General features: G+C 43.0%; 1 protein-coding gene across 6 annotated transcripts in view; it reads right to left on the reverse strand.

Annotated features, from left to right (window-relative positions):
• Nucleotides 1-6518: 6518 nt before the first annotated feature.
• TRERF1 (transcriptional regulating factor 1) overlaps nt 6519-27736 on the reverse strand; it is a 96246-nt gene continuing 75028 nt past the window's right edge. For 5 of the 6 annotated variants that reach the window (XM_084828894.1, XM_084828896.1, XM_084828897.1 and 2 more), the window contains 7 exons: nt 24699-24802; nt 24054-24129; nt 23793-23881; nt 22577-22690; nt 17563-17757; nt 15274-15482; nt 6519-11243 (listed from right to left, as the gene is read on the reverse strand). In XM_084828894.1, coding sequence (XP_084685020.1) covers nt 10922-11243; nt 15274-15482; nt 17563-17757; nt 22577-22690; nt 23793-23881; nt 24054-24129; nt 24699-24802 — 1109 coding nt within the window. In that variant the 3' untranslated portion in view covers nt 6519-10921. The remainder of the gene's footprint in view (nt 11244-15273; nt 15483-17562; nt 17758-22576; nt 22691-23792; nt 23882-24053; nt 24130-24698; nt 24803-27736) is intronic. The other variant, XM_084828898.1, reaches the window with a different exon arrangement.

Below are 27736 nucleotides of genomic sequence, written 5' to 3' on the forward strand. Positions count from 1 at the left end.
AAGATTTGATCATCTGAACTGCTAAGGTGACACACTCCCACAAAAACCTAGCTGCTCATATGAGAACATTTTGGTAATGATTGCAGTTTCTTAGTATCTGATTGTCTTATTAGTGGATCAGCAACAAGAAGATTAATTTCCACAAGCACACTGGCCCTTCTCTGATAATGAGGAACACAGACTGTTGGAGGCTTCCAAAGATCTTCCAGCTCTAGATCAGGATGATATATTGAATAGACTTCAAAAGCTATAGTCCGTTCTGCATGAAGTCATGTCGTCACTACCCCCTACCCTGAAAATAAGTCCTGAGAAGGCTGTAGGGAAGAAGATATCATGTAATGCCCAGATCAAAAGTTGGAATAACTATAGAGTTTTGGAATTGAATGAATTGGCCTCGCCACAGAAACTGGTAGTAGAGGGAAGGTTAAAGGAGACAGTGGGATCTTCTTCATACAATGTGACGGGCTCGGTGTATAAGGGTGCGCTCCAGTTGTGTGACCATGATGTTTAAAATGATGGGAGACAATAACTCTGGAGATTTGAAGTTTATTTCCTTAAATGTAAAAGGACTGGGAAATCCAGGAGCGATGGAGGAAGAGATCACAGTCCCTGTGGAGTCTCCAATCCACATCTGAACGCAGTTGGTGGGGTGGAGACGATGAGGCCAAAAAAACAGTCCCAATCTTGGGATGGAGAATGTGAGTGATCACGGTCATATTGTATCGTCCAATGATCCCGACGGTATTGATCTGGAGATCAGTATTGAGAAGGCTGTCGAGGGGAAAGTGCGGGTTGATACTGAGGTGACTATATGTCATAATGACGTGGTGCTGGGAATCTGGATCTCCGTCCCGTGGCTGTTTGAGTTGGACGGGGTGGTGGAGTTGGTGTATCCCTCAACTCACCCTCTGAGACTGTGCAGCCCAGTTCCAGAGTAGTAGTGTGTGTGGTGGGCATGACATGAATAGGAGAATCCAGTAAAGGAGGAGGCGGTGGGAGGTCCCACTCCTTTTCCTATTGTTTGGAGGATTTCTTTTTCCTCTTCTTTCCAGTGCATCCACCTCTGGTTTAGGGCATTTTGCCCGTTTTGAGAGCTTTTTTGCTGCTGAAATGGCCGAGCTCCTTCCTGGAGTAGGTGGGTCTACTCAGACCGGCTCAGTGGTGAGCAGGGCAGGGGGGGGGAGATTGGGTTGCAGTGACCGCTTCTGTTCTTGAAGAAGGGGCTGCAGAGGGCTGGTCCCTGGGTGTTTGCGCCTTAGGCATGTCAACCACCTGAAAGGCCCGTTGCCACAGGATCGCTTTTAGTCGATCGGACCTGTTTTTGTGAGCCTGCTTCGATGGCAATTGGCAGTGATGGCAAGTTTCAACTTCGTGGGTTTCCCCCAAGCAAAGAAGACATTAAGAGTGGCTGTCTGAAGAGGGCATCTTGCTGCCACAGGCCGTGCACCTTCTAAACGGAGGCTTTGGGACCACAGGCTGAGGAAGAAAAACGCGTCGCCGCTGAGGCGAACGACGCTCCCCAACACCAACAATCTCCATCTCGCTCCACCGCTCTTTCTCTCTCCGTTTGTTTTTGAAGATAAAGAATAAGATGAAGGAAGAAATGAGGTTTAGATAAAGTAGAAATACAGCATGACAGAATGTCAAAAGAAGTTGCCCACGGAGTAACGCTAAGGCGGTTGAGAAGGAACTGAGGGGAAGGCGGGAACCCACGCTATATATGCCAGAGACGGTGGGGAAGGGGTTCCCGCCAAAAAACTATGCAGCGTGGAAGTTTCCCAAATGAGTCTCCGCGCAGGCGCAGAGCCCATGTGTATGATGCACAGGGATCATGAAGAACGAATTGTTATAGAAGGTCATGTGATGGGGGATTAGGTTTCCCTAACCTCAGACTCTTACTACCATGCAACACAGTTGGGCCAATTACTGCAGATAATCCATGGTGAGGTTAAAATCCCATGGGTGGAGATGGGAGTTGGTGACTGAGCCTCCTCCATCAAGAGGTTTCCTGTTACTTCCCGTTCATTATACATACAATGATTGCAAAGCTGCACAATTCAATTTTTAAAATCTCCATGTCAGTCTGGTCAATATGGGCTAAGAAATTGGCTCCCCTCCCCGCTGCTACCAATTCTTGGTCACCCATCATAGTGACAAATATAAGCAGTATTGTGGTTGGGAATCTAAAGGTATATACTAGAGATCTGGTGGTAGGAGGGCAGCCAATTACAGAAAGGGAATTGCTCGACTGCCTGGAGGAGATTCGTCCCTCTTGGCTTCAAAAATGTCAGATAGTGTCCCTCTCTAGACATGTAGTTGCTAAAGGGTAGTTGCTTCTCATACCCTGATGGAATCTGAAGAACGGTGTGTTTGATCAGGGGAGTTAGGGAAGGGGATCCTATCAGAATTATACTCTTTGATGCTTCGTTCCACCACATGGGACTTGTGTGGTTTAAAATCTGTTTGGGAAGCAGATTTGGTATCTTCAGTATCTGATGCAAGCTGTAAAGCTCCATGGTTACAGTTCCCATTCCACACCATTTCTGCCAGGCTCAGAGAATGCAATTTAAGGTGTCCATAGATTGTACTATACCCCATTTAGATTACATCATATGTACTCCACTGTATCTCCTAACTGTTGGCGAGGTTGTAACACTGTAGGCTCTTGGCGGCACGTGTGGTGGGAATGCTGCAGGGTCTATGTGTTCTGGTCTCAGATTTTTTGAATAATCTCAGACATTGTATCTCAACCTGTTAGCCCTGACCCACTACCTGCTTTATTATCATTTATGACAATGTTGGTAGAAAAATAATGTATAAGGACTTGTTAAACTCCTTGTTAGCAGTGGCCCAATTAGAAATTACTCATCATTGGGAGTTGACTGCCATTTTTACTTTACAAGGGTGACTAACCAAGGTTTGTCAAAAAGCTCTGGCAGAGTGTCTGACACATCATAGCAGACTTCTTGCGGACTTAGCAAAAGAGACTGTTTTATTGAAATGTGGTCTCCCTTTTCTGAGTTTGTGAATAGAGGTGCTTCTGAATACACACCTATGGAAACCCAAAAGTCCTTTTGGAGGGATTTAGTTTATTGAATTTGTTGGTACTATAGAATATCTTTAAATTCCAAAGCTGAAATTTGATTATTTTTTGTGAATGTGCATTGCATTTATATTTTTATCTGATGAGTCTATAGTATGTTGTATACATTTTTAAAATTAAAATAAATTTTTAAAAAGTATGTGCTAGATGGCTTTGGAACTCCTTTTTTTCAGATTCACTATCAGTCAACCATCAAAATGAAGCACTCTTTGCGCAAGTTAGAAGCCATGTAGAAGTACATGTGGTAAAGTGATTTAGGGTGCTATCCTATGGCTGCTAGTCAGCAGCTAGACAGCCATAGGATAAGTCAGTTCCCTGAGAACTGAACTCCGCCCCCTCCCACACTGCCTTGTAGGCAGCGCTTGGAAGAGGAGCGCGGAGCGGCAAACACGGGATGTTCCTGGGGGTGTGTCAGGGCAGGGAAGTCAGAAACGCTGGTACGACACATCCTACGTGTCATCCGGCTGCTGCTTCCCGAGCTCCAAGGTCCCATGGCTAGACAGCTGAAATTGGCTCTCTAGCAGTAAATACAGGGTGGCTGAAGAGCAGAGGGGATGATCCCATCTGCACTTCTCCTGCCCTGCATTGGATAGGTGGTCACCTCCGAGTTCGAAGGCGGCCGCCTATCCCAATAGGATTGCACCCTCCGTGACACAATTACATTTTTTTAAAAGTTGAGTTATTTTACATTATGATGGGCTATCTGGCTTAAAGTGTAATGGGTAGGGCAAGTTAGATATCTTAACTTAAAAAGAAAAGACAACACATTTTAGCTGCAGATTAATTTATTTAAAAGAAATTTTTCATCACGTGAACAATTTTTTTAACAAAGTACATCTTACTTATCAAAAGTATAAAATACTGTCCTTTTTGGCAAACTGTTATAGATTCCCTTTGATTTTACAAATACAATTATCTGTCAATATAAGAAAAGGCTGAAATATTCTATACATAGTGCTCTTTGTTATGTACCAGATAGGATGCATGCCCCCAAACCCCACTCCCGCACCCCAGGAAAGAAACCCCCCACCATATTATATTACGAAATTAAGCATTTTAGTGCAAACCTGAACAAATTACATCCTGAAGTTAAACCACATGCAATTCAGGTGCAATTAAGCCATAACAGGCAAAGTTTTATTTAACAAAAATAATAATAATAATAATAATAATAATAATAATAGAACACCACATTAAAATGTTCATTATTTCCCCCCAAATAACAGATTTTTTACACTACACTACAACTTTGTATTTATTTACAGGTTTTCTGTAACAATATAACAGTAGTTAAATATGTCTGAAAATAAGATTTCTCCATAAAATATATTTTTTTCTTTTTCTTTTGTTATGTACAATTTTTCATCTAATTCACTACTGAAACCATACCGCAATAAACAAAAACCATTAACAAAAAGAAAAAAATAATCCCAGGTTTTCTGGCAAAATTCAAAACATATTTTGGTATTTATCACTGCAATATTTTAGGAATACAGAAGTTACATACAAAAGTTACTCAAGCATCAATATTCTTCCAGGGGTTATTTTGAGATTATCTTTGGTTATTTTACGCCATGGCAATGTCTCAGTAATTATTTTACAGGATGTAAAATAGCAAAATGTATTATGGGATTGATCATTTATGACTACAATACCCTGTTGGTTTTGAATCACTGCACTGGCGCTCTATAGTATCACTTAATATTTCAACACTGTGGTATGTAATGATTGATACACTATACCCTATCTGTCAAAACAGTTGTTATAGGAGTAATCACAATAAGAATTTGGTGATTTTACCCATAATTCGTACCGGTGTAATGTAAGGATACTACTACATGATTTCCACTCTGCAGTTATGAATCTGAAGTAACCACCAATGCATTCTGCAACTTTCACTTTAGAGAGATATCTTAGGTCACAATAATCTACATTACCTTACGGACACCGTTGTATGCATGTTTAGACAGAAAAAAGTCCTACAATTCTCAGCATGCCTCAGCCAACATAGCTGGCTGGGGAATGCTGGGAGTTGTAAGACTTTTTTCTGTCTAAACATGCATAGGGTGTTTAGACAGAAATGTTCGGTGCCCGAAATGTTTTAACAAGTCCTTAAATCAGGGCTGGGGAACTTGTAGTTCAACAACATTTCGAGGGCCACAACACCTATCAGCCCCAGTCAACATGGCCAATGGTCAGGGATGAGGATTGTGGTCAAACAACATCTGGTTCCCCAGCCCTGCCTTAATTGAACAGCAGTTTACCACACTGGCTTGCTAGTGTGGCAGAAGATCTGTCTAAATATGTAGTCAAATTTAAATGACAGGAATCATTTTGGAAGGATCTATTGCAACATTTATACATTGTTCTCTTTTTAATTAGTTAACTAATTAAAAATTAGTTTAATTAGTTAGAAAACTCATGAATATGCCATGATAGGTTTCTGAAGGTTTATTGTCACAAACACTTGCAATTTGATTGACCGATCAGTTTCAAAGAATAGCTCAGCTGGTCCTCTTATATGGCTTTTCTGTGGATTATTTTTTACATGATACCTTAGCTGCTAAACTGGAATTTCAGAGGAGGGTGAGATCTTATTCAGTGTGATCATTTTTAATGGCAAATGCTAAAACTGCTCCCTCACACAGAATGACTAAGTTGCACAGAAACTGTAGAATTACATTTGCACTAAGGGAAAGCTTTTACATTGCTAAGGTTTCATCACATGCACTCTATTGTGTTAGATGGGCAATAACATCACATCACATATAATTTAAGACACTGGGTTGGATCCAGAATCTGCCTCCCACAAACAGATGGTCTCCTTCCGTCTGTCTGTGGGAGGCTTCTGATACAGCAGAGGAATCCCGCTGGCAGAATAGAGGCGGTTGCAAACTTAGTCTATTTCCCCTCTCATTGCAGTCTCCTATGCCTAGCCCAAATCTGCTCCAGAGGGTTTGGAGACCTTTGGAGTGTTTTGGAGACCTTCGAGAGCAGTGGGAGAGGTGGCACTGAGGGCCAGCAGAACCAGCAAAGATCACCTCCCCACCTTTTCTGCCAATAGGAGTGTTCTGAGAGGAATTCTGCTTAGATAATGAGCAGAAAAGCTGGACCCAACCCATTGCATTTGAGTTGAAGATAGACCATATTGTTTGTCTTGTTATGTTACCAAAAATGTATGGAATAGATTAACCTGCCCACTACAAAAGGAGTGTATCAACTGGTTAACTAGCAGAAATTAGAATTTTTAGATTAGAATTAATCTAAATTAATATAATTTTTAAATTAGAATTAGAACTGCAAGTTGGTCACTCAAACTGTGGCTAAAGTTGCCCTGTTGACAAAAAAACTGGGTGATCATGTTAATCGATTGAAAGCTGGATATGGCATTTTATTTTAATTCTGTTTTATGCTTCCCTGTTTGTTTTTACTTTATGCTGGGTTTGTTTTTTTTTTTACTGTAAGAGCTTTTATTGTTATGACCAATACCTACATTCTAATATGATCAGATATTGGCCTACACAACAACAAAATTAAACTACTTGATAAAGCAAATAGATGCCTAATGAACAAGATAGTGATATGTTTTACCAGCAGCAAGAATTTGAGGTCAATTTTTAAAGAAGCATAGTAGAGATGAAGTGTGACTTTACTTTTGTTTTTTGCAGTGCTAATTTTTTTAAGCATCTGACAATACCCTCTTAGAGTATGACTACAGGTTACGCTGAACATGTGCCAGGCTCTTTCATATAGGGCAAATTCAGATGTAACCATGGTTAGCTCCTACATGAACGAGCCTCAACAAGCTTTGGGCTTTCATGACATCCCCCACCTCTTCTTTCACACGCCAGAAGAGGAGATTGTGTAAAATCATAAAAGAAAATTTCCAAACTATAATTTCCTGTTACATTCTAACTTAAGGAAAACAAAAACTGTGGTTTCTGATCCTGGTTTGTTCAATGAATTTAAAGAAGCCATAGTTCCCCAAGCTCAGATGTAACAGGCAAGTATAGCTTATTTAAAATCAGAAACAAACACTTCTGATCTCCTCCAAGCAGATGCAAAAAGGAGGAGATGAGCAGGGAGGGGAGAAGCATGTAAGGCCAAGGTTCCTTGCAACCTGTCCATGTAGCGGGAAACTATGTTTTCTCATTACATGTGAACTGCACTGCTTGAATATGCTGTTATATTTTAGTATTCTGATTCTGACACAGTTTGCCACTTACTTGGGCCCAACATCTGCCAAAGAAGATTGTGCCTCAAGGGCCCATTTAGGATTACACTCTCATTTCTACCCAGAAGCAGGAGATCACATGTTTCTACCCTTCTTTCCACAACAGAAGCACATCTTGCCACAGAGGTGCCCTCAGAATTTATAACTTACGGACAATTCTTTCTGGGAACCAGCACAAACCACTGCAGACAAAATGCTCCCCACCTATGAAGGTACCTAGTATTAGAATTAGCTGAATGAAATAACAGCAACGAGAAATAATAGAGAAGGTTATTGCCTTCCTTTTTTAAAAGGAGAAAGCCTCTCAGAGGATGGCACAGCCCTTTTAAAAGAGATTCTTCACTGCATGAGAGTGAAGCCTGGTACAGAGAGTTGCTGAGAAATGAGAGAGATTCTGATAAATACTACAGCAACGCTATCACCAGCATCTTTCACATAACGATGCAGATTTCAGTTGCCAACAAATATTTCACATGACAACAGGGATGCTTTTAGATACTACATAATCTATCCATGTCAGCTAACTTCTGGTACCAGCTATGCAAAAGCATTTTCACATGCTCCCTCAGTCTGGTGCTGGTAATGCTCAGCTGGCCACATGGGAACGATCCCTGAAAGAAATGTTTCTTGAGGCATCTTAGCACAGTATGAAGATCACAGAGATTACAACCTCCACCAGTTAAGTGGGGTGACTGGGACCAGTGAGGGGAAAGTGGATACCTCTACTGAGATCGTCAAATACACCAAAAAGCACATCCAATTTCCCAGATAAGGCCTGGGTGAAGCCACTTGCTCCTTGGTAAACACAGAGTAGATTCTAGAGATCAACGCTGGGGAAAGGTGAAGAGCGGGCTGACAAAAACATTTGAGTAGCTGCTTAGAATTTACCAAAGTGCTTTCAGGTATCATTAAATAAGTCCGGATCCACTTCATATCAGAACCAGTTTGAAGGTTTGAAACTGTCTGAGAAGCCTTGGCTGTAACTTGGGATGTGCTGGGCCAGATATTACTTTTTCCTTGCTTGCTACATCAGCATTTGTAGAAATATTTAGGGGAAGGTCAACAGGGGGAAAATTTCAGTTTTCTAAACTGGCCCTGACTTGTGGAGTTGATCCCTGTCTAATTCTGTGGCATCTAAAAACCTCTCAGCAGTGTCAGCCATGACCAACACAGGTTTTGAACCTGAGTCTGGCCATGTACAGTTGGCTTTGTGAGAAACATCTTCATTTTTCTAAGACTATTAACCTCTCTGGGACTATTAGTTGGCTCTCAGGGAAGTATTCATGACTGTGCAAACACAGGATAAAGAAACATTATATACTCATACAATTTTCACGCCAATTTTGCACATTTATAAGCAATTACTATGATGCAGAGAACTATGCCTGGAGTGATCCCACATCTTGCCCTGGAAAAGAAAGAGCTTCAAGCTGCCTACCTAAATCAGTCCAAAGTTGAACAAGCTGAACTTGCGAGAACATGGCCAAAGCACACAAGGGGGAAAGGGGAGAATTTTCTGATCCTCATTTAATTTTTAGCTTAAGGTGAGCACAAAACATTAACCATTAATATGTTTTAAACCCTAGTTTGTGTGCAATTAAACAAACACAGCAAAATCAGGGAAGTGGCGGTCCAGGACCATAATTATTTTATTTGGATGAGATTTAGATTTACTTTGCAGCCTTGCAGATTGCTAAAACAGGAACATATAAAAATGAAATGGGAATGGTTTTGAATCTCAGTACTGTTACTATTAATGAAACTTGATTAAACATTCACTGTTCTATATTGCATTTAGGACACACTCACACCTGACCTATGCTCCCCAAAATTGCCTAGTTATACTGGGGCTTACAGCTTCCAAGAGCAAGTCTACGGGCCCATTAAAAAGTATCCTCAGGCATTAAAAACTCAACATTAAGTATATTTAGACTAACATAATCAACCAAGTTACTTAAAAAAAAAAGTTTATAAATGGTGGCTTTTAAAACTCTTTGGCAATGATAAAAAAAAAACCTCCATGGGGCTTCAACAGAGTTTTGCACGTGATAGGGTTGCCCTATTTTGTATGTGCTGTGTTCGCTAACTTACAAAAGTGAATCAAGTAGCACCAAAATTTGTGTGCACATTGAAGCACCCACACACACGCACGTGTGTAGACCAGAGCCACTGGAACACAGTAACCACATAAAATAACATTTATAATTATAAACAAAGTGCAAATTCAAAAACATGGCATAAAATTTTTTCTTTAGGGCTTGGAAGAATCACCTTTAAAGCCAACCAACCAACCAACCAACCTGAAAGTGGACACCTCCCTCCTCTTCTTTCTTTCTGTAAGGAAAGGTCATGATGTATACTCAGGAGGATGTTTCTGCACAGCTAAAAGTACACTCTCAGGGACAACTTTTAAACAATGTGATTTACTATGACAAATCAGAGGTATTTTAGCATACTCTAATTGCTAATGTACATCCAAATTCAGTATTCCGGGGGGGGGGGGGGGGGGAGAGACGGCTTCAGCAGCTCTGTGACAGTGAAGTCCAAAGAATCATCTTTCTTCAGTCCTCGGATGCAAAATACTTCTATTTCACTAACCCCATCCCTTCTGAGTCTTGAAGCTCTGAAGTGCACAGTATGAATACAGAACTCTTTGCAGATAAACTGCCTTATAACGATTACAATTCAGTGAAAATGAACACTTACTCTTAAGAGGCCTAATCTAGCTCTTCCCTCTTGTTTCAGGGCTCGTCAGGTTTCTTTCAGATCCAAGTAAATCAGAGCACAATGCACCACCAAGTCAATCTACATGCACACAACCAGTGCACAGTCTACATGTGCACAATTACATATGACATCAGATTACATCTTACTAAGAGAAAATATGAAGAGGTCAGGAAAACCTTTATCTGGCACAAAAGCTTCAGTGCCATGGGAAAGAATTTGCCTCAGCTGCTTGATTGGTCCAGGGCAGCATCTCCCATAGAAAAGCAACAGCCTGGCCAATCCAGCTATATGTTTTTATCCAGGGCAAAACTTCCAGATGCCACCAATCTATTCCACATCCAACTTGTGTTTATTGCAGTGGCAGTTATTGTTCAATTATCTTCCCATTTGAAAGTATTCTTAGTTGTTGCAGATGTTTGGGGGCCAAAACTAAAAGGCACAAAATGAAACACATTGTAAAAGAAGTTCTACTTATAGAGGGATAGGGAGGTGTGGCAGGGGAGAAAACCCTGAGGAGTTGAAGACTTTGGGGCTTCTCATGAAAATGTCTGAAAGAAAATGAAAAGAAAACATAACATTCTCGGAACGTATTGGTTTCCAAGGCATTAGACAAAATACCTTTTAAAAAGGGGAACATTTGAATTGTTTTCCACACTTTGAAACCAAGCTGACTTACTACAAAAATAAAATAAAATAAAGTAACAACAAAACTCAGATTTGTTTTTCCAGTCCTGGATAAAAAGCAGTCCAACTATTCAAACAGTGTAAAATAAAAGGGAAGTAGACATTTAGCCTTCCCAGTGGCAGAAACAAATTTCAATGGGCATCTGTAATTTTACAGAATTGACTTATTTCTTCTACAACTCAACATCATCCTGAAGTAATTCCGTGTCTTCTTCATCCAATAAGAGGCCAGGATTAATCACTTCAGTACTGTCAATGACCTCTCCCAATTCCTGAACAACATCACTGCTGAGATCATTTGTTGGTTCAACCTGCTTTATCAAGTCCAAGTGATCCAATGGAATCAAGCCATGCCCAGCCGACCCTGTAGTCCTTGCAATTGTGGCTGCCATTTCAGCTGCAACAGCAGCCTTTTGGGCTTTCTGCCGTTGTTGCTCTTCCTGTTGTCGGTGTGTTTTCATGTGAGCATTGCGACTTTTGATTTTGAAAAATATCCTAATATGGAAGGGGGGGGGGAGAAGACAACAGATTTCAGGAGCAATACTTTTGAGTATATGGGAAGTGTGTATGGGTGTTACAGTGAACATCTAAACACTGGTGAATATCAGCTGAATATACAGCTGAATGTTGTATGCATCTATTTTCAGACATTCACAGGAAGGGATCTGTAAAAATCATATTGCTGTTAAGCTGTCACCCTGAATGATCCATTCAGTGGGAAGAGGAGGCTGCCCTTTTATCTCTGAATGGATGTCTAAGGGAACTGGGCTCCATGAATGTGTGTCTGCTGGTATGTGTCCTTGAAGCTCAAACCTCTCCAATCAGGACCTCTTTCAGAGATGGAGGTGGGCTAGTCCCACTTTGCTGCTGAAAATACATTTGCGGGGAAAAGGTATCTGGCACAGATAAAACACACCAGAGAGTATGCATCCTCAGAGCCCATTTCCCCATTCCTCAGGTTCCTTTTGATGGTGAAGCAGGGATGAGCCCCCCATACTCTGCTGAAAGGGTTGCTGTGGTGGAAACTGAGAGGAAGGAGTTATTTTATTTTAGCCATTTGTATACCACTCTTTAGCCATGCTTTCAAGGTGGTGTATCTATGGATAACACAGAATAATGGCTTTTGATACCATCTACCATGTTATCCTTCTGGATAGGTTGTCTAGGTTGGGAGTCGAAGGCACTTCATTGCAGTGGTTCCACTCATACCTGGATGGCTGAATCCAGAAGATGGTGCTGGGGGACTACTGCTCTGTGCCTTGGCAGTTATGCTATGGGGTTCCCCAGGGCTCTACTCTATACCCCAAGCTGTTCAAAGTCTACATGAAAGCACTGGGGGTGGTTATCTGTAGTTGTGGGCTAAGGTGTCAACACCCAGTTCTATCTTTCCTTATTATCAAATCCAGGTGAGGCAGTGGCTGTTCTGAAAGTGCCTGGGCATGGTAATGGACATGGACTGGATGAGGGCCAATAAACTAAGACTCAATCCATATGAGTCAGAGGTACTGTCAGTGGGTGGTTCATCTGCCCAACAAAGTGATGTTCAACCTGTTCTGGAGGGGGCTGAATTCCCCCTAAAGGATCAGGTTTGTAGTTTCAGGGTGTTCTTAGATCCAGCATTGTCATTAGAAGCACAGGTGGCCTCAGTGGCACAGAGCACCTTTTATCACTTTAGGTCCACCAACTATGACCTTATCTGGACTGAGATAGCCTAGCTACAGTTATCCATGCTCTGCTAACCTCTTGTCTGGACTACTGCAGTGCATTATACTTGGGGCTGCCTTTTAAAATGATCCAGAAACTTCAGTTGTTCCAAAATAGGGAACAAGATTGTTAATGAGGACTGGCCAACATGATCATATTAGGCCGCTACTTTTCCATCTGTGGTGGCTGCCAGTCCATTTCTGGACTTGATTCAAAGGGCAGATATTAACATTCAAAGCCATAAGCGGCTTGGGGCCAGTTTACCTGAAGGATCGTGTCCTTTCATATGTACCTGCTCAGACCCTAAGATCATCTTCAGCAGTCCTTCTCTGGGAGCCCCCGCCAAAGGAAGTGAGGTGGGTAGCTACTAAGAAGAGGGCCTTTTCTGCTGTGGCACCTCGGCTGTGGAATGAGTTTCCAAGACAGGCTCACCTGGTGCCTAAGTTGTGCTCTTTTTGGCGCCTGGTGAAGCCTTTATTCTCCCAGGCATTTTAGTCTTTCAGTTTCTGTTGTTCTAAACCTGTTACTTTATTTTAAATCTGTTACTATGCACTGCTGCTAGGTTTTATTTGTATTGTATATTGCAGATTTAAACTTTTATATTGTATTTTATCATTCTGTATTTATAGTTTTAGTTGTTGTGAACCGCCCAGAGAGCTTCAGCTATTGGGTGGTATAGAAACATAATAAATAGATACAATTCCAAAAGCTGTAATAACCCCCCCACCACTAGCAGCAGCTGAAACCAATTAGAACTTTATAAGCATCTGAGCAAAAAAATACCTTCACTTGGCACCAAAAGGATATTTTATTTATGTATTTGTAATATTTTTATCCCAGGCGAGGTATTTTTATGTGCCAGGCGAGCTTCCCTAGGGAGTACATTCCGCAAATGGGACCACTGAGAAAGCCCTCTTTGGTCACCACCTGACAGAGTCCTCCTACCTCATGGTGCTTTCTGCTCAGAAAACAAAATCTTTCCCCCTCCGTTGGCCCAGAACTAGCACTTGTGTGCTGCGCTCTATACCAGGGTTACTCTACAGGGACATGAGGGGAGTATGCATGCGGAATCCATGGCTGAAGCCAGTTTTGGGGGTTGTGTGCGGTCATTCTGACCGGTTCCATTTTTCTCCCATTTTATATCAAAATTATAGAGTGATCTCCCCTCTTTTCAGAGATACAAAACTGAATGCTGACAATCAAAGTGCGGTGACAGTCAGAATTTCCTGGTGCCTCTCTGAATTTTCAGTCAGACCCTAAGATTCTTTTTAAAGGATTTTAAGTGTTCAACATGTGAATGTCAACTTTCAGCAAATTCTGGATGCTTACTGTAACTTACATTATGTATACCAACATTTCTACCCCTCCTTTCTGTACTGACTATAATCAAGGTGGCTTAGAGCATTACAATGACGAATAATAATAAAAGCACTATACTTTAAAACAACGTGAAATAATATAAATCCAACGGCAGCAACAACTAAAATGCTCTGCCAACCCTCCCCTAGATCAAGTTGCTGGAAAAGAATACTTGGGGAAAACCAGAAGTGGCATTTTGTGTGAAATAATGCAGCTGATCACAAATTCCTGGGCTGAGCATGTGCTTGGAGGCACCCTGTTCATCAATTCTTAGCCTATATGAGCCAGCATTTTGCACCTAGCTCAGGTTGACAGACCTGAGGGTTGTTGTTGTTTTAAAGATCTTGCAATCCTGAAGTCTGCACAAACTTGGTTTAGAGCTTTTAAGATGATAAACCTTGGTTTGTATTTTATAATTTGAGAGATAGACTGCTGAGAACTGTCAGGAGTGCCCTGGCGGCCTCTTTCAGTAGACTCCAATAGCCAACTCAAGACACAGACGAAAGGATTCTTTTCAAAGCTTTAATCCTTTTACAGCTTAATGACTCTTTCAGATGCTAATCACCAGCGACTAAAGCAAGGAACAGCAGAGTGGCCTAAGCTTCGAATAGGCAGTTGATCCCCATTTGAAAGAGAGTCACTTGAAGACCCAGAACTTATGAGCTAGGGAGAGATCCTCCCTCTTTCCCTTGGGTCCATGGGAGGCGGCCGTTGCTTGCGCGCCAAACGGGCGCTACGCCTCCTTTCCGCGCCCTCCATCGCTCGTCGCTCTCTGCGTCTGCGTTGAGCGTCTAGCAAGCCCCCCTCCCGCACTTTCTCACTGCTAGGATCACTATCTATCTCAGGAATGCTGGCAGGAGGAATCTCTGCCAGCTGCTGTGCCTGTGAGGGATGAGCTGGCTCCTCTCCCACGGATTGCTGTTCCTCCTCAGAATCAGAACTACTCTGGGGCTCTATGGGCTCAGTTTCCACCCTGACAAGAACCCCTGTAGCATACCATACAGATGTTTCAGTAGGGGACTAACAATTTAGAGGAGTAAAACAAGTATGATTTGCTGCACTTTCTCAAGGGATGCACACATTACTCAACAGTAAAATGGCATCAGCTAAAGATGAAGATTTCCAGATCATCTGCTCCTTATAAGGCACAATATGCAGCATGATCCTAGATATATTTACTCAGAAGTAATTCACAGTGCGTCCAATGGAATTTACTCCAAAGCAAGTGTACATAGGATTGCAGCCTCAGTATCCCATAACAAAATGAAGATTAAATTTGGTTCATGGCTGCTGAATGCCTTCTTAAACAGACACCCCATTACTTTGCCAATATTGTACAGTGCAGCTACCATTAGAATGAGCCCTACTCACAATGGCACCTTCCTTATCGCAGTGGGGATTTATTTTCCCCTGAGGTTTTTAACTGGAAATAACAAACTTCAGTGTTGTCACATTTACTCACTTGCCACATTCTTTACAAGGGAAGAATACAGGTGGATCAGTCTCACCACTTGTGGTACTATGAGCAGGTGAGCTTTTGAGAGAGCAGTAGTCATTCTGGGTGCTTGGTTTCTGCTTTGTGCCAGGGCCTCCGCAGCGGGTTTTCACCCCAGGGTTTGTACCAGCATGAATGCGAGCATGGCCATTCAGGGCTTGTCTGGAGCTGAACATCTAGGAGGCAAAAGCATACATGCATGAATCAAAAACAAACCACAAAATGGCTCTCTGAAGCAAAGCACAAAACAAGAATTACTCTCAAGCACATTTAACAGTAACTTGCTTTGATTTCATTTTGTGTGCTTGTTTAACAGTCCTGCTGGACAGGACTTCTATCTAGCCCAGCTTTTTGTTTCTGACAGTAGTCAGCCACATGCAGAAATTCAACGGCCCTGCCCTACTGTTTGCCCCCAGCATCTGGTGTTCAGATGTACACTGCCTCTGAACATGGAGGTTTCATTTAGCTATCATCGCTAACAGCTGTGCTCAGATCAACATGCCAGTGAAGATCATCCACTCAAGCCTCAATCAAGTAAGATGGCAGGTGGATAGCTGGGAGGTAAATGGATTCAACTGATCCCCCACGGCATTGCAAGACTGCAAGAACATGGTCATGATCACCCAGGTACACCAATACCCATTCCAAGGGCACTCCAGGCTGTATCATCCATTATTTTTTCTGCATGGAGATTAATCCCAGTGTGTGGTCTGAAGGTACATGGTGCAGTCTCCTGAAAGTACATGATGAAGGAGGCCTGGGTCTAGCACAGCCTTCCCCAGCCTGATGCTCTCCAGATGTTGGACCACAACTCCCAGCACCTTATGGCCAGCTATGCTGGCTGGAGGATGCTGGGAGTTGTAGTCCAACACATCTGGACGGCACTGGATTGGAGAGGTCTTATCATATCAGTGTCTGGATGGGAGAACCCCTGGGGAGCCTATATACATTATCGCAAGTACCATCATGGTAGGATATCAATGGGGGAAAGTACACATTGTGGAAAGGGGAGTGTGAGAGTATTTGCCATTGTGAATGCACAAACACAGCAAGACCTGCCAATACATGCAATATATACTTATGAACAGGGGACAGTCTTCAATTCATATTAACTGGATTCAGGGCACATCTACATTACTCCCTTAGACTAGTTGGCAGTTACTCTCTTTTCTCAGGAAACTGCTTTTGAGTTTTTTTGATAAAGAAAAGCAGGATATAAATGTCAACATAAATAAAATAATTAATAAATAAATTATCTTCTCTGAGAGCTGTAGTTCTTCAAGTAAGGTTTGTACTGCTTATGAATTGCTGCTATTTTAATCTATGTTATTGAACTGCTTATCTATTGATGGTTTTCATTTGTAAGCAGCTTTTGTTCACTGTCTGTGAAAAAGCAAGGTGTAAATTATCTTAAATACTTCATAATTTTTTCTGTCCTTGGCAGTCATCAGCGTTGGGGACCTCAAGGGAGATCTCATCCACCCCAGCCCGCAGCCTCATCTCTGCTTCTGAGATTTCACTAGGCACGGTGATCTTTAAAATCTTCAGGTGCAGAAATTTGCTTTTTGAAAAATGAAGGCTGAGATATTTCAGGAATGCACAATTCTTGCACTGAACACCAATTTCTGCATTTGAATAGTGCAGTCGCAGAGCAGTATCCAATGTTGTTACAATGTTAGCACTAATGATGTTGCGCTAGCATAAACCAATGCTAGCACAACATCATTAACACATGCTAGCAGGGCTGGCCCAAAACATTTTGCTGCCTGAAGTAAAGAATAAAATGATGCCCCCTCCCATATCATGTACAAAAGCTGTGACTAGCAGTTGGAACTTTCTTCAACGCTAGCAATGGGTCAGCATCCTCCACCACATCTGAAGGCAGCAGGCTAGCTTAGGGGACACAGGACAGGCCATGCTGCACACAGCTCTCTCCTTGAACACCTTGCTGCCACCTCCCAGCATCTGCCACCTGAAGTGACCGCCTCTCTCTGCCTAATGGTAGGGCCAGCCATGCTTACTAGGCGAAGGGTAAAAGCAGTAATTTGTCACCGAATTTTGGTGGCAAGTCACCACTTTTTTCCTCTGACTAGCAAGCGCTAATGACATTGCACTAGCATTGGTTTACACTAGCACAATGTCATTAGTGCTAGCGCTGTGATAACATTGGATACCACCCACAGAATCCACACAGCCCAGCTGTATCTAAATCCACACACTTCTGCAATTTTTTAAAATATTATCCAGTACACCTACAGCCCCGCAGTCTGGTATTTCACAGGTAAAAGAGGTCACAGCAATCGTGAGACTCTGCAGAGAAGGTAAGCTAATGGGTGCAGCAACGGCAATCGGTGGTGGGTCAGGAGAATTCTGAATTTCAATTTCCTCTTTGACAGATTTTCTGTCTTCCTCTGTCTGCTCTTCTTCCTCCAACTCATCTTCTCCACTAGTCTGAAATTCAAAGGGATTTTAGAGGAAAATGGAACAATTGGCTAAAGAAATGTTGGGTTTCTTCACAAATGAACTAATCGGAGACTGAGCACAGTAAACCTACGTGTGCACACTTTGCCTCAGGAATGAAGCAGGTAAACCTGGGGCTCTCGGCCACAAGACGAACACAAACCTTCTCTAGCTCTGATCTATTTATCTACTTTAGAGATGAGAGGCGGGTTCCCAAATGTCAAACATAAAATCCTACTGCCTTCGGAGAAACATTCCTAGCCTCTTACTCCCGGCTTCCTTTTATTAGAGAGGGAATGAGTTCCCACCTTTGCTCCTTGCCTAACCTGTTTTTCAGAACTTGCCCCAGGAAAGAAAAGAGCTCCATTTGTACGGAATGCTCCCACTATTCTAAAAATGTTACATATGTCTCTACTCTTACTCTTGCATCTGTGTATAGAAACTAGTGGCAATTTTCTTGCATCAGAAAAACCTTATACCAGATCACACCTTTTGTCCACCTAGCTTACAGCTGGCAGTGGCTCTCCAGGCAGAGGTCTTTCATGTCACTTGCTACATGATTCCTTAAACTGGAGATGCCAGGGATCAAAGTTGGGATCTTTTGCATGCAAAGCAAGTGCTCTACCACAGAGCATTCTGTGGTAAATTCCTCCTTGAGAGAGGGAGTGGTGCCTGCCGCTTTAAAAGAGGTGGTAATTAGACCACTCCTGAAAAAGCCTAACCTGGACCCAGAGGATGTTAACAATTATAGGCCAGTGGCCAACATCCCCTTCCTGGGCAAGGTGCTTGAGCGGGTGGTTGTAGGACAGCTCCAGGCACTCTTGAATGAAACGGATTATGTAGATCCATTTCAATTGGGCTTCAGGCCTGGTTTTGGAACGGAAACTGCCTTGGTCGCACTGTGGGATGACCTCTGCCGGGAGAGGGACAGGGGGAGTGCGACCCTATTGATTCTCATGGACCTCTCAGCGGCTTTCGATACCATCGACCATGGTATCCTTCTGGATAGATTGTCTGGGTTAGGAGTTGGAGGCAATGCACTACAGTGGCTCCGCTCCTACTTGGATGGCCAAGAAGGTGCTGGGGGATTATTGCTGTGTGCCATGGCAATTGTGCCATGGGGTTCCACAGGGCTCTATTTTATCCCCCATGCTGTTTAACATCTACATGAAACCGCTGGGGGAGGTTATCCGGAGGTGTGGGCTGAGGTGCCGTCAATATGCAGATGACACCCAGCTCTACCTCTCTTTCTCATCAAAACCAGGTGAGGCAGTGGCTGTTCTGAATCAGTGCCTGGGCACGGTAATGGACTGGATGAGGGCTAATAAACTGAAACTCAATCCAGACAAGACGGAGGTACTGTTAGTGGGTGGTTCGTCTGCCCGGCTAGGTGATATTCAACCTGTTCTGGAGGGGGTTGCACTTCAGGTTCGTAGTTTGGGGGTGCTCTTGGATCCAGAACTGTCACTTGAGGCACAGGTGAACTCAGTGGCACGGAGCACTTTTTATCAGCTTAGGCTGGTATACCAACTACGCCCTTATCTGGACAGAGAGAGCCTAGCTACAGTTATCCATGCTCTGATAACTTCTCGTCTGGATTACTGCAATGCGTTATACGTGGGGCTGCCTTTGAAAACGGTCCGGGAACTTCAGCTGGTCCAAAATAGGGCAGCAAGATTGTTAACAGGGACTGGCCTGCGAGCTCATATTACGCCAGTACTTTTCCAGCTGCACTGGCTGCCAGTCCATTTCCGGGCCCGATTCAAAGTGCTGGTGTTAACATTCAAAGCCCTTAACGGCTTGGAGCCAGGTTACCTGAAGGATCGCCTCCTCCCATATGTGCCTGCCCGGACCTTAAGATCATTAGCAGCAGCCCTTCTCCGTGAGCTCCTGCCAAAGGAAGTGAGGCGGGTGGCTACTAGGAGGAGGGCTTTTTCTGTTGTGGCACCCCGGCTCTGGAATGAGCCCCCTAGTGAGGTTCGCCTGGCACCTACATTGTATTCCTTTCAGCGCCAGGTGAAGACCTTTTTGTTTTCCCAGGCATTTTAGCATTTTAGCTTTCTAAATTTTTATCTTTGCTGTTTTAAATCTGTATTTTAAACTCCTGTACTGCTGCTAGGTTTTTATTGTGGTTGTATTGTTATATTGTGGTTTTAATGTTCTATATATTTTAAATCGTTTTATTGTGTGTTGTTTGGTTTTAATTTTTGTGAACCGCCCAGAGAGCTTCGGCTATTGGGCGGTATAGAAATGAAATAAATAAATAAATAAATGTGACCCAAATGTTAGCTGTTGCTGTGTGGAAGAAGTGGGAAGTCAAAGGCACGATTGGTCCCTGCTACCAGGCTTCTGACATTACTCACAGGATCTTGACAGTTGGAAAGACTTTCCTTGCCTGCTCGATTGTGAGCACTGCTGGTGCTGTTGAACCAGCACACGGTTGTAAAGTTGGTATCAGGGGGTCAGAGACTGGTACCAACAACGATATCTATTGTTGTTGATACTGCTGCGGGAGAAAACCCATATGATGGGCTGTAGTATGAGCTTTCTGGACTGTGTCCAAAGCTTCATCTGTTTTTGCATTTAACAGCCCCTGCCCATCAAATGGCGGACCTTCAATCCTCAATCTTGTTTCTTGGGAAAGACCAGAGGATCTAAGCCATGCATGATGCCGCATGGCGATCGAACTCACCAAGACTTTAGAGTTGCAGTCTGTCTGGTGACAAGACGTATTTACTCGTTGTCTTGATAATTTTAGAGCTTCTGTTCTAAAGGGATGACCCATCTCCTTTTTGTCATCAGGCAAAAGGTTGAGGAGCTTGCCCAGGTTGTCCCACAACAGCAACTGATAACCTGACATCGCCACTTGGTAATTAGCAATCTTGAGACGCATCGACATGGAAGAGTAAAGTCTCCTGCCGAGTAAATCCAGCCTTCTCCCTGCTTTGTCAGTGGGAGAGTAATACACTTTTCTTTACTTGCCCTAAGCGGCCACAACCACCATGGAACTGGGTGCAGGACGCTTAAACAAATATTCTGTATTGGTGTCTTGCAACCAATACAAACCCTCTAAATGCTTAAGAGATTGGGGGAACTGCAGAGGGAGCATTTTAAGATTGTCTGTTGGTCTCATTGAGGGTAGACAGTAATGGAATAGCTACTGGTTTATAAGACCCTGCATTTACTGCATCAAAAACAGGATCCTGGATGGATGGAGTGGCCTGCTGTATTTCAAGCCCCAGGGCTTGTGCCATCCTGAGTATCTGGTCAGCGAATTGACTCAAATACTCAGAAGGAGAGATGGATCTGTTAGTCCGAACCAAAGTATCTGGAGAGGAGAGTGAAAGCAGGCAGGACGACTCAGAAGCAGAGTTGGATTTGTAGCCTTCTGTCTTGGACAAATGTGTTGTCATCTGCAAAGCGGGTTGTAGTACTGGAACCGAAGGCAGAAGGGGTGATTGGGTTTGAATCAGAGTTTTGTACCAAACTCTGTTGCGATGGTGCCAGAGGTCAAGTCAGTGGAGACCTATGCACAGGAGGGGGCAGAGCACATTTGGAAGGAGCTGCAAAGACTGCGACGCAGGCAGCATAGACTGAGTTGGTGCCTTCAAGACAGTAGCTGATGGCCGGATTTGTGGGCGACTTTTCTCCCATACTGGGAGTTCGGGCCTCACATTGTCATTGTAGTTGACCCATTGTCTTGGTCTGACATGACCATATGAGGGGGATGTCTTTCCCATTCAGTGTGGGGAGGGACCTGGAGCGCTCCCAGTACCAACGACTATCACGTCTGTTATCTTGTGTCCAAAAGACAGAAAGGTGGATTTTTTAGTGCTTTTTTGCTTTCTTCGAAAGTCTTTTTGCAAGCGTTGGCACCAAAGACCCAGTGTTGGGGGGTCTTGGGTGCTTGGTGAAGCACGGCACTGAGGGGATTTGGACCCTGACTCTATAGGCTCTGAAATTGCTCACTGTGTTGGGACAACAGCCTCCGCCATTTTCTTAGGGCCCTCAACGAACTACAAAATGGCTTTTAGCAGGTCAGAGTGATTTTTCTGCGCTTGTTTGGAGAAAGTGTTGCAGCATTGACAAGTTTCTACAATGTGCCATTCTCGTATGCAAAGCAGCCACAGACTGTATCTGTCTTTGTGGGGTAATTTCACCCCACAACAGGTGCATTTTTTGAAAGGCATCCACAGGGCCAGACACATGTGAGGGCGAACGCGAAAGATGCAAAAAGGAACAAAATAAAGAAGAACATTAAGGAAGGATAGAAAAACGATAGTTGGAGAAAAGACAGAATATAAACCTCAGCTTTTCCTAATAAAGAATGCTTTGTCACAAGACAAAAACACAGAACAGAACTCCCATGAGGCGCATGCAATGGTGGTCGAAAGAGAACTTCAGGGACAGCCGGGAACCTGCTGAGATATGAGCACTGGACGCTGGGGGTGAGGTTCCCGCCAGAAATTCCTCAGCTTCAGAAGTTTCCTGATTGTAATGCACAGATACTACGAAGAAGAAATTGGTACATCTAAAGAAATAAGCACTAATTTCTATACATGGATGCATGCAGAAAACCTTCGTACATTAGAGCCTTGACTACTAAAAGCTGCACCACCAAAGGGGAGGGTAATACAAATTCTTCCAGCATGGACAAGGTTACAACATGCACAAAACTATTTTTTCGAGATTTATTTATTAATTTCTGCTATATAAGGCAGCCTATGAATGGCACACATTAATAAATAAATAAATATCTAGGGAGTGGAATTTTACCTCCTAAAAAAAGCAATAAAAAAAAAAGCCTTACTGGACATTCATCTTTTACTTCTGCTAGGCGTGTTCTGTGCTTTCGGCCTAAATGAATAATCTTCTTCCAGATATAGTAGTATTCCACACACTGTGCCACTGTTTTAGACTTCACCTACAATTAAACATTAATTCAGATATTGCACCATCACTACACCACTGTGTAGTATTCAATATCCATATGCACAAAAACATTAATCACTTATGTCTTGGTTAATATTATGTATTTTGTCAGAACTCTAGAGGTTAGATCAAGCAGCAAAAGTATAAATTGGACTTTTGATCTCACAAAAGACATTTTCCCTCTTCCCACATATATGCAACTCATTTATTTCCTGCCTGTCCTCCATGGAGCTCTGGCTGGCACGACTGGGGATTATCCTGTTTTTACCTCACATTAACTGCCCCCTGAAACAGGCTAGGCTGAGAAAGTGACTGTCTCAAATTCACCCAGGGGGCTTCATGGATGAGAAGGGAACATGAACCAAGGTCTCCCAATCCGACACGTGTGTGCGTAGACAGACTGGCAGTCTCTCTTTCTCTCTTTTCTGTCAACATTTTTTGTTCACTCTAAGGGTGCAATCCTATTGAGACAGACATCTGCCTCCAACCTCAGAGGCTGACACCTATCCAATGCAGGGTGGGTAGAGCACAGAGGGGATTCTCTCCTCCATGCTCCACCCTCCCTGCATTCTTGGCTAGACGCACAATTTCACGTGTCTAACCAGGGCTTCTGAGAGGGGGTAGGAACAGGCCTGGAGACCCCACAGGAGGCAATGTAAAGGGGCTTCCACGGTCCCCCCTCTCCCCGCCCCTAGGAACGCCCCCTTTTCACACACTCTCTTTTACGAGCACACAGAGGCAGCTGCCATGGTTCTCCCCACGCAGGCTACGAGGGGGAGAGGGAGGGGAGCTCAGTTTCCTGGCTCTGAGAGCTGTCTGCAAGCTCAGAGCCAGTAAACCGAAAAATCCTATGGTCCTCTGGACAGTGTCTAGTGGCCATAGGATTGCTCTTTAACTGAAGCAACTAATTCATGGCCAATATGACAAGCACAGGAGCAGTAAACTAAACTGTCAGGGTTCTCCCATAAGTCAAGTGTGTGAAATTCTCATTTCAGATGATGACTTCCAGAATTAACCTAGGTGCTGAATAATAAAGCAGATGCTAATCACTCAATCAGAAATGCCAGTCCAAAGAACAGAGAAGAACATCTTACCATTTTCTGTACCAAAATAAAATCTTTGCTATATATGGACAGTGCTTTGTTGAACAGTTTTTTTTCAACGGGTGTCCATGGGTCTGAACCTGAAATAAACAAACAGGCAAGAGCCACATATATCTTTCTTGTCAACTGAACAACACTCTTTTCTCAGTACTTAGCACCTGACAGGTGTGTTTCTTCCATGGATACATTCAGCAACCAAGGATCACATATGGTCCTAGCATGTACCCTTTACCCATCTATTGCGTAACTTACCAGCATAGTGATAATTTGCCAGAGGATGTGATTTTGCTCTTGTTGGTTTCAGCAGAAGAAGCACCTCCAGAGCAACCTGCAGGACAAAGAAGGACAAAACAAACCACTCAGAACCGTAAATGACTGCTTTTAATCACTTCAGTTCTTTTAAATAACTAGTTGATTAAAACATTCAGTTTTTCATTTTTCTTTTCCAACTGACATTCAACATGGCATGGCTCCTGAGCATGCTCAGTTCTCAATGGGCTGGGGGGATTGGGTAAAGGGGGTTGCTCCATTTGTTTTTTTGTTTGTTTTTTTAGGTTGCAATGCTATGCACACTTATCTGGGACTAAGCCCCACTGGACACAGTGGAAATTACTTCTGAGTAAACATGCATAGGATTGCACTGTTAATTACTACTAGCTGATAACTGTCTTGAACTTTGTTCTAAAGAAAGGCAGGATATGCATTTTTAAAATTAACTACTATAAACAATACAGTAAAGGTTTTAACAAAGCAAGGGGATAGGTGCCCAACACTGCTGTAAACGGAAGCTATTTTTTCACAGTTAGTTATTGAAAAAGCTACTTTATGTCCAATCTCCTTATGAACCTTGTTATTTTTAACACGTTATGAAAGCAAAGGTAAATGAACTTAACTTACCATAACATCCCCTTTAGCTTCAAAGAGAGAATGTAAACCATATTCTAGATTGGTTCCTCCACCAGTTAAGACACTTGAACAACACATATTTAAGAAGCTGGTCACTGTGTGAAGAAAAATCCAAAATAGTATTGTCAAACACTGTCAATAACTACACAAACCTGGAAAAAAGGTAATAAAACCAACACAAAGAGCTGGTTCGCACGATTGCGCTGAAGGAAATAAACCATGGTGGCTTATTTCCCCTGCTGCGCATGCCAGGTGGATTTGCCTAATTTTCCTCACTGGTGCAGCTTGCTGTATTGGCCAAACCTGGGTGGCATGGCTGGGGGGGGGGGGGGGGGCAGCAGCCCTCAAGTAACCCAGCAACAGCCCATTGTTTATTTGAGGGTTGCTGCTGACTCAAACAAGCCATGTTACCCAGGTTTGGAGGAATTGGCAAGCTGCACCAGCAATGGCAATTAGGCAGATCCGGCCAGCACGCCCAGCAGGAGAAATAAGCCACTGCAACTTATTTTCTTCAGCACAATTGTGCGAATCGGGTCACTGATTTAAATTTTACTAAGCTTGGATTCTCATTCTGAGAACACTGGGGCAGAATACCAAGCAGAATATGAAACGGGAAGGATGAATGTATGTATAGGTGGAAACGCACCTAGCCAGCATGACTTAAAAGAGAAGAGAAGAGAAGAGAAGAGAAGAGAAGAGAAGAGAAGAGAAGAGAGAGAAAAAGCAGGAGTGACAGAATGATCAAGGATAAAGGACACTGTGAGATGTTAGCCTACACAGCTATATGGAAAATCACGTGAAGGTTAATGACCATTTAATGAAGCAATTACTTTTACACTACAAAACACAGAAGTGGAATGATAAACAGGGAGAGAACACATAACGTATAAGTACACCACACAAACTCTTCGACATAAATTCAAGCTCAAATCACGCCCAAGAACATGCTGATGCAGATAAACATATTTAACCCGCCCAAGCCACTAGGGTTGCTGTAAACAGCTGTTAGAAATATATTTAAAACTACTTTTTTTAGCAAAAATCTGAAGCATCTCATACTCTATGTAGCCCTGAACAATTACGGGGTCAGCTGTCCTGTGGCATTTCATACCCACTTTTTAAAAAAATGTATAATTTAGTAAGCTATCAGGAATCTAACTAACCCCTATTGAAATTAGTGGGAAATGAAACTACCAAAAACCTAAGCCAACTAGGGTCAATTCTATCCTCAGTAACTTCTCAAAATAGGGTAGAGAAAACAACTTTGCATTTGTCCTGCATCATAAATTCTATTTGTTATGGAAGGAGATTTTTTTCTGTTTTTGTAATTTTTTTCTAGTACAGCTCTGTGTGTATATATAAAAAAAACCTTTACAAAGGACTACAGAAGTCCTTTGGATTCCAGGAGTATTTTTTCCCTAGGGCTTTATCTGCTCCAAGTTTGCATTATCTTGACACAAGAGTTAACATTCTCATAGTGCAAAACTGCAACACTGAATTCTTATTTATTTATTGTGGCATTTATATATACCACTGAATATAATTTATTTATTTATTTTTATTTTATTTATTTCATCTCTATACTGCCCCATAATAAAGTCTCTCAGCAGTTCACAATACTAAAATACAATATTAAAAACACAACATTAAAACACAGCATTAAAAACACTTCCAACTACAGTAAAAAATTAAGTAGCAGTAAAATGCAGCAGCATACTTAATTTACTTACAGCCCAGGGAAAACCTGGGTGAACTAGTACGTTTTCAGGAGGCATTTAAAAAATGTTGTATTTTGTATTGTGCTACTACAGAGAAGGCCTGCCGTCCAGGTGTTTCACAGCGACTTTCCATTCATTTTGGAATGACCAGCAAGGCCTCCTCTGCTGATCTTAAAAGTTGCCTTGGTATGTATAAGGGAACGCAGTCTGCTAGGTATCCTGGTCTCAAGTTGTTTAGGGCTTTGTATGACAACATAATTTTGTACATGGTTTGGTAGCTAATAGACAGCCAGTGCAGTTCTTTTAACACAGATGTTATGTGAGCGTAGCTAGATGTCCCAGTGAGCACCCTGGCTGCTGAATTCTGCACTAGCAGCAGCTTCTGAACCACGCACGAAGGTAGTCCCACTTAGAGTACATTGGAGTAGTGAAGTTACCAGTGCACAGATCACCATGGCTAGGCTATCCCTATCCAAGAATGGGCGTAGCTGGCATACCAACTGGAGTTGGTAATGGGCGCTCTGGCCACCTGGGCCTCCAGTGACAAAGATGGATCCAGGAGCACCCCCAAACTACAGACCTTCTCCTTCAGAGGGAGTGCAAACCCATCCAGAACAGGCAAACAACCTAATTCCCGGACCTTGGAACTACCAACCTATAGGGTCTCTGTCTCACTGGGATTCAGCTTCCATTATTGGCCCTCAACCAAGCCATAACTGCTTCCAGGCACTGGTTTAAAACATGCATGGCCTCTCCCGATTCAGATGTCACAGAGAAACAGAGCTGGCTGTCATCAGCATACTGGTGACATCTCACCCCAGATCTCCTGATGGCCACTCCCGATGGCTTCACATAGATATTAAATAACATTGGGCACAGGATGGTGCCCTGTGGCACCTCACAGTTCAACTGCCACGGGGCAGAGGTACAGTCACCCAATGCTATTCTCTGGAACCAACCCAACCGGTATGAGCCATTGTAGAACAGTGCCTCCCACTCCCAGGCACTCATGGGGGTGGACCAGGAGGATATCGTGGTCAACAGTATCGAAAGCCACTAAGAAGAAATAACTTGGTTGCACCACCACCCGTCCCTCTTCCGAAGAAGGTCATCCATCAGGATGACCAAGGCCGCTCCATCCCAAAACTGGGCCTGAACCCAGACTGGAAAGGATCAAGATAATCAGTTTCATTCAAGAGCGCCTTCAGCTGAGATGCCACCCCTCTCTCAGGCACCTTACTCAGGAATGGGGTATTTGTGACCAGACGACAATTGGCACAGATCTCTGGGTCAAGGGAGGGTTTCTTCAGG

Source organism: Heloderma suspectum, chromosome 1 (genome assembly GCF_057233095.1).
Source record: "Heloderma suspectum isolate Gila_16-S chromosome 1, 16-S_ref, whole genome shotgun sequence".
Lineage (NCBI taxonomy): Eukaryota > Metazoa > Chordata > Lepidosauria > Squamata > Helodermatidae > Heloderma > Heloderma suspectum.